This window comes from Hyperoodon ampullatus (genome assembly GCF_949752795.1).
Source record: "Hyperoodon ampullatus genome assembly, chromosome: 20".
Taxonomy (NCBI): Eukaryota; Metazoa; Chordata; class Mammalia; order Artiodactyla; family Ziphiidae; genus Hyperoodon; species Hyperoodon ampullatus.
The window spans coordinates 3905326-3913609 of NC_136933.1; the positions used below are offsets into that span (position 1 = coordinate 3905326).

At 41.7% G+C, this 8284-nt stretch overlaps 1 protein-coding gene across 1 annotated transcript; it reads right to left on the minus strand.

Annotated features, from left to right (window-relative positions):
* Positions 1 to 321: 321 nt before the first annotated feature.
* SMIM19 (small integral membrane protein 19) lies at positions 322 to 7445 on the minus strand (the record flags this gene model as incomplete). Its single annotated transcript, XM_079726515.1, has 3 exons — positions 322 to 395; positions 5658 to 5782; positions 7312 to 7445. 3 exons carry the CDS (start codon positions 7443 to 7445, stop codon positions 331 to 333), a joined length of 324 nt encoding a protein of 107 aa, XP_079582641.1. The 3' UTR covers positions 322 to 330.
* Between the last annotated feature and the right edge of the window lie 839 nt (positions 7446 to 8284).

Sequence of the window (8284 nt, forward strand, 5' to 3'; positions counted from 1 at the left end):
CAAAGATGTGTTTTTATTTCCTGATTGTATCCTGAAGGGATCAAAGTCTTCACAAGGTAAAGTCACCGTCTCTGGTGATAGTCTATCTTCCTAGGTACGTGCAGACTCTCTGTGTTCAGGCCTTTTGAGGAATTTCTAATTTGTGGAACAAATGATTTGGAGATGAGGTTTAAAAAAGTGAAACAAAACACACCAAAAAAGTGGGGAAAAGTCACAAATAAAATGACTTTATGGAGACAAGTTTAAAAAAAAATGCTGCTCATGATTTAGCAGCGTGAGGAGACTGCCCTCTTGCACAACGATCATTTCTGCTGCTCATTTTCTGAGATTTCATTCCAATGAGAGCTGTACACTGTCAGCTTGGCTCTGTGGCTGCTGATAATCATACTTTCTGGCTATTGAAAAACAAACAAAATAATAAGCAAGAAAAAAGGAGATACGATTAATAAAATCGCAAAATAATTATGAGCTCACATCATTAAATCACGGTCATGATTCTCAGTAAAGAACTAGCTTAGAATTAAACAATTTTTTACTCATTAGAGGAAATTTATTATACTTCATGATCCTCTAATTTCTCAGCAGTGCTGATATCCATTTTCGGATGTTTATTATTATTGTTTTGTACATCAGGATTATTCAGAGCATTGAAATATAGGGTAAACACTAATTAAGCTACTAAACTTAAATTAACATTCTGTAATGTCCTTTTTTCTTATTCCCCATCTCCACCTCAAGATAAGTTAATAAAAATGCTTTTGTCCACATCATAAGGAACTTGACTATATTTTAAATGACAAGCCTAAGAGATTTACTGAACATTGTCATTAATACAAACTAGAAGAAAAAACAGACTTGCAATTCTGTGTTCTTTTTGTGCTTCTGAGAAATATTTATTGAAGGTCTTAAACTGAAACTAGAGAGAGTGCAGGGCTAAAGTCTTTGCAAATGTCATTCACTGCTTGGCTTTCAAACTTTCAGTCTCTTCATTAAGTTTTTACCAGCCAAGGAAGAAATACTATTTGTTTATATACTCAGGGTGGATCCAGATTATTGTGGCCGAAAGCTTTACAATTTTGGGAGTCCTCTTTAAGGAAAAGAATTTTGTTCGCTATTTCCTCTTGAACCTTCAGACTAAGTCAGGACTAGACATGCCATCAGCACTAAGAATGATGCAATGTGATGGGAATCTTTATTTTTTAAAATAAATTTATTTATTTATTTATGGCTGCATTGGGTCTTCATTGTTGGGTCTTAGTTGCTGGGCGCGGGCTTTCTCTAGTTGCAGCGAGTGGGGGCTACTCTTTGTTGCAATGCACGGCCTTTTCACTGCGGTGGCTTCTCTTGTTGCAGAGCTTGGGCTGTAGGCGCCTGGCTTCAGAAGTTGTGGCACGCGGGCTCATGGGCTCCAGAGTGCAGGCTCAGTAGCTGTGGCGCACGGGCTTAGTTGCTCCGCGGCATGTGGGATCTTCCCGGACCAGGGCTCAAACCCATGTCCCCTGCATTGGCAGGCAGATTCTTAACCACTGCACCACCAGGGAAGCCCTGGCAGGTGGATTCTTAACCACTGTGTCACGAGGGAAGTCCCTGGACTCTTTAAATGTGCAAATACTCACTGTTTACAGGAACAATGGCTTCCAAAGATGTCCACATCCTAATCCCCATAATCTGTGAATATGTTACCTTCTGGGGCAGAAGGAACTTTAAAGATGTGTTTAAGGTACGGACCTTGAGAAGGGGGATTACCCTGGATTATCTGGCCCAACCTGATCACAGGGGCCCTGAAAATCAGAAAACCTTTCCTGGCAGAGTTCAGAGAGAGAAGGAACTACAAAAATGGAAGAATGATCAGAAAGATGCAGTGCTACTGGCTTTGAGGATGGGCGAATGAAGCCACAAAGCAAGCAACATGGTGGTTTCTAGAAGCTGGAAAAGGCAAAGAAACAGCTTCTCCTTTAGAGCATCCAGAAAGAAACAGAACTCTGCCGACACCTTGATTTTAGCCAGTGAATCTGCTGTAGGACTTTTAATCTCTAATTGTATGATCTGTGTTGTGTTAAGCCACTGAATTTGTGGTAATACAGCAGCAACAGAAAACTAACATGCCTTACAAACACAGGTATTCTGATAAATTTCATTTTATGCCATTCTCATCAAAGAAGAAAAAAACAGCTGTACACTGGCTTTATAATTGTATATGCTATACTACTGAATACTTTTTGATTGGATCTAACTTCTGATTTTTGTTTGTTTGTTTTTTGTATTTGGCTGTGCCTCCAGCCATGTGGGATCTTAGTTCCCTGACCAGGGATCGAACGGAGGCCTCTGCAGTGAAAACACCGAATCATAACTGCTAGGCCGCCAGGGAACTCCCACAAACTTCTGTTTTGACTAGGCATCAATGAAAACCTAACTCTTTACTTATAATTTTCTACAGAGCTTCTGGTTCCCTGTTTTTGTTTTTTAAATACTTAAATTTTCTTAAGGATATTTTTTTTTGAGGTGAAATACAAAAACATAAACCTTGCCATTTTAACCATTTTTAAGTGTACAGTTCAGGGACATTACCTACATGCACACGGTTGTGCTGCCACCACCAGCACCTCTTTTCGATCACCCCACACTGACCTCTGTCCTCATTACACAGTAACTCCCCACTCTCTCCTCCCCAACTCCTGGTGACGACTCTGCTTTCTGTCTCTGTGAATTTGCTACACAGAAGAGAAATCACACAATATTTGTTCTTTTGTGACTGGCTTCTACCACTTCACAACAAAAATAATTACGAAGCATAATGTCTTCAAGGTGCATCCATGTTGTAGCATGTGTCAGAATTTCCTTCCTCTTGGGGCTTCCCTGGTGGCGCAGTGGTTAAGAATCCGCCTGCCAATGCAGGGGACATGGGTTCGTGCTCTGGTCCGGGAAGATCCCACATGCCGCGGAGCAACTAAGCCCGTGCGCCACAACTACTGAGCCTGCGCTCTAGAGCCCGCGAGCCACAACTACTGAGCCCACGTGCTGCAACTACTGAGCCTGTGCTCCACAATGAGGAGCCACCGCAATGAGAAGCCTGCGCACCACAAGGAAGAGTAGCCCCCGCCCACTGCAACTAGAGAAAGCCCGCGCGCAGCAAAGAAGACTCAATGCAGCCAAAAAAAAAAAAAAAAGAATTTCCTTCCTCTTAAAGGCGAATAACATCCTATGCATGTATAGACCACATTCTGTGGATCCATCAGTCAAGGACACTTGGGTTGTTTCCATCTTTTGGCTACTGTGAATAATGCTGCTCTGTTACATTCAGTTTTACTTCTTATTCTGAACTAGTAAAACATGAATGCAAAAGGGACAAAAGAGGAAACAGGGAAGGTGTACCTTCCTCCCACCTGATTAGTCCTGCAGCTCCTTTCCCCAAAGGAACTGCTGTTACTACTTCTCAAGATAAAATTTATGCTGAAGAAATTTCTAGAGGTTCTACTTGTGTAAAAAATACATATATGGTTTTTCTACTTTTCACCTGAAATTCCACTCCACCTGAGACATATACCAGTAACATCTTGCTGATCACTCTTTCTTGCTTCTCTCTATGCGTGTGAGCAAACACACAGACATATTTCTTTTAAAAATATCCAATCTTTTCCCTTGAGTCCCACAGTGTTCCCATCAAGGTAATGAATGTTAATAATCTGATGTATATCTTTCCAAGCCTTCCTCCAGGCTTGTGTAATTATACAGAACATTTTTAGAAACAACCCAATCAAAAAATGGGCAGATGATCTAAATAGACATTTCTCCAAAGAAGATATACAGGCACGTGAAAAGATGCTCAACATGGTTATTTATTAGAGAAATGCAAATCAAAACTACAATGAGGTATCACCTCACACCAGTCAGAATGGCCATCATCAAAAAGTCTATAAATAATAAATGCTGGGGAGGGTGTGGAGAAAAGGGAACCCTCCTACACTGTTGGTGGGAAGGTAAATTGATACAGCCACTATGGAAAACAGTACGGAGGTTCCTTAAAAAATTAAAAATAGAGTTACCATATGATCCAGCAATCCCACGCCTGGGCATATATCCAGAGAAAACTATAATTTGAAAAGATACATGCACCCCAATGTTCATTACAGTGCTGTTTACAATAGCCAAGACATGGAAGCAATCTAAATGTCCATATACAGATGACTGGATAAAGAAGAGGTGGTATATACATACACACACACAATGAAATATTACTCAGCCGTAAGAATGAAATAATGCCATTTGCAGCAACATAGATGGACCTAGAGATCATTGTACTAAGTGAAGTAAGTCAGACAGAGAAAGACAAATATCACATCACTTACATGTGGAATCTTAAAAAAAAAAGATACAAATGAACTTACTTACAAAACGGAAATAGACCCACAGACACAGAGAACAGACTTGTGGCTGCCAAAGGGGAAAGGAGTTGGGGAGGAATGAATTGGGAGGTTGGGATTAACATACGTGTACTACTGTATATGAAGCGGATCACCAACGAGGACCTACTGTATAGCACGGGGAACCATACTCAATATTTTGTGGTGACCTATAGGGAAAAGAATCTGAAAAAGAACATATATATATATATAGAGAGAGAGAGAGAGAGAGAGCTGAATCACTGTGCTGTATACCTGAAACTAACACAACATTGTAAATCAACTATATTTCAAAAAAAAAATTCTATAGAACATTTTTATTACACGTAGATAGGGATGTTTTGGTCATTTGATTTTCAAGGAGCAGCACCCTAGCAAATATATAATTACATCTTGCCTTTTCTCATTTAATGATACACCATGGAAACCACACCTCATTTTTTTAAATGGTGACATCAAAGGCTGTGGCTTGGATGTACAATTCATCCTGGCTCTTTGCCCTTTAACCTTTGTTTTTTCTCCACCACTTACTCACAGGGTTTAGTACCATAGGACATGTTAATAACCTCTGGCCTGGAAGCCATTCCTGTACTGCTATGGCTGCAGCACATAGTAATTTAATTGTAATAGAAGTGACTGCAAACTCTATAAACACAAAATTTCAAACCCAAACTAAAGTACGTTCAACTCGATGTCCCCTCAGCCAGATCCCCAAAATGCTCTTGGCCACCTCAACGCCATTACACATGAGGGAAGTGCAAAGGAGGGAAATTAGAGAAGGATGAGACAGCAGCCTCACCCATTGTTAAGGCATCTAATTTCTGCCAAATTTTCAAAACGTGAAACACGTTGCTAGGGCTTTTCTCAGGGTCTTGGAAGGGGCCCAAATAAGTGAAGTGTCCTGAAACACTAACTTCATGCAAACCGGGTTTGCTGATACTGTGCTGAGCATCTAAAAAAGGCCCTACGTTTTCATTACCAGCTATTTCTTTCTTAAAATAAAAAATAATTTTTTTTAATTGAAGTATAGTTGATTTACAATGTTGTGTTAGTTTCTGGTGTACAGCAAAGTGATTCAGATATACATACATATATTCTTTGTCATATTCTTTTCCATTATGGTTTATTACAGGATATTGAATATAGTTTCCTGTGTCATTATCAGCTATTTCTGATAACCTTTGCCAACGAGACTCAACCCCAAAGAGTCTATCTTAAATATGCGTACGTATGTAATTAAGCACAGAATATACTTACAAATGGAGTACATTTCCAGTTGCTGTCTTAAACGAATTTTGCTTATTGTGTCATAAAAGTTGGGTTCTGACAGAGAGTCTGCTGGAGGTGGCACACTGAATATCCTCATAATTTTCCTTTTATTTCTAAAACACAAAACCAATGCAGAAAAGAGATTTGTATTCATAGTTGTAGGACTGTAACATTCACACGATCGCAGTAACCAGAAGCTGCATTAAAAGGACGTTAAGTGGCCCTGAGTCCATCTTCTATTTTGTCCCCGTGAGATGCTTCCTGGGCTCAAGTATTCTTTCTTTCACTAGAAGTATGAAGCTGTACGTGTACAGTCACAGGGTTATAAGAAAGAAAAGGCAGTAGCTGAACATGCCCACTTCATACAACAAAGCGTCTCCCCTCAATCCCCACAAAAAAGCCCTGTTGTATGGAAAAATGCTCAGACAAAAAAAGTATGATTTTTTTTTCCCTCCCTCTCATGTCATGCAAATAAAACTAAGTTATTGCGGGCAGAGAATAAACAGAATGTGAGCAGACCTTAATTTTGAAAAACAATGAATAAACGATTTCTTAAATAGAGTAGCGTGGCCTTAGTGGGGTCATCTAGTTAAAATTAACAACAGTCTGTCTCTGCCTTTAAAACAGTGGGGTGGGGAGGAGACGGTGGCTATTTTTAGGGGAAGGCTGTTACCTGCCAGCGGCTCCCCCATGCTCTGTGGAGGCCTCCTCTTGCCTTCCCCACCCCGCCCCCCCGCCCCAGCCCCGAGAGTCCAGGTGGCCAGCGGGCCAGCGGCTCAGGGGTCTCAGGGTCGGGAAGGGCGAGCCTGCAGGTCCCGTGGCAAGTGTGGGTCTGAACTGTTCCCCGGGCCGAGCATCAATTATTCTTGGTTGACTAATTATCCTGAACTGTTTAATGCCTTTGACCTTGGTAGAGGACGCCACGAAGCACATGGCTACGGGCAGGAGCAGCTCAATCCAACTACTGCTGTTTTTCCTCTTCAAAGCACGCCCCTCACCGTGCATTTTTTTTTAACTGTACTTGAAGGAAAGGAGCCAGGGAGTGTGGAAAAGAACAGCTGAATTACGCTACAGCATCTGGAATCACAGCAAGAAATATTTATTGAGGATTTACACCATGTGGCACATCAGAGACACATAGGTTAAATAAAAGTCCTTGTTCTCAGGGGACTGAGTTTTGGGGGATGGACAGACAAGTAATTGGATCATACCAATACAATGCACAAGAAACAGAAGGGAAGGCTTGCAATTTGCGAAGACAGAATTGCTGAACACATAGGAGTTAGAGTTTGTGCATTTCAGGGACACTGGCCCAAAATATGTGCTCATCCAAGGATCACAGTGAAGCTGGCTGAATGAGAAAACTGAGCTATATCAGAAATGATAGAATAGGAGTACAGAGCATCTGGTCTGGGTGCCAAGAGCTGCACTTAAATCCCCATCTCTCAGAGCAGCTGGGTTTTCCAAGCCAAATCCTGGTGTCCAGTATGTGAGGGCTGACCCGACTAGACAGTGATTTCATAGCAGGAACAAAAATGCTGATGAAATTACTTTTGTGCATTTAACTGAGATCAAACAAACCAACCTACAAAACGTATAAATGCCCAGGTTCTTATCGACCCTGAGAACCTAAAGTCTTTACCTCTTGGCATACATGAAGAGCCCAAAGCTGACAAGTATCACGACCAGGTACACGTTGGTGGCTTCATTCCAGGCCTCGTGAACGCTGTAATCGATAGAGCCCTCGTCACCCATCACTCCGTAAACGCCAGGCATGGGACTGTAAGGCAGCAAAGAGGGCAGGGTTTCTTTCAGTTAGTGATGGTGTGACGGCCGGACAAGGGCTGGCAAACAGAGGGCCTGCTGGCCAGCTCCAGCCCCCTGCCTGTCTTTGTATGGCCCGGGAGCCAAGAATGGTTTTACGTTTCTAAACGGATACATTTTAAGCGGAGCATCTTCCATTTTTGCCTCACAGCCCTCAAAGCCTAAAATGTTTCCCATCTGGCCCATTAAGAAAATGTTGGCCAACCCTGGTCTAGATCACTAAGGCATGGAACGCATTTTCGCCTATTTCTGACTTTGAAACATCACAGCTCCTACATAAAGGTTCAAACTCGGGATTTAAAAATCATATTTCTGAAAGGATAGGGGTTGAAATGTCACTGCACGGTTTCCAAACTAACTATCACCGGGACGAAAGCATCTGAATACTTTAAACAGAGGTCCACACAACTGGCTGGGATGGTAAGGGAGAAGCACAGCGTTAGACTCGTGACAGCAGTCTGGATGAGATGCGCCAGCCAGGACCGTGCTCTTCCACAGGCCCCTGACACACCTGGAAAACGAAAATGTCTGGAGCTTTATCTAGTTTTAGCCTCCTGGCCCACTGTGGAAGCTATGGGATAAAAAGTTACTTTTTGCTATTTACACAGCTGTGACTTCTATTCAAGGAAATGCATTCTTTGGACATTCCCACAGAAAATGAATGGTAACAGAAAGTGTATCAAGTAGCAAGGGAAAGAGTACTGGTTCCTTATTTGCATTTGGGAAAAGTTCACTGAATTTTTCCTTAAAGAGAAAGTTCTGCTCTTGTGTTAAATCTAAACTAGGTAAGT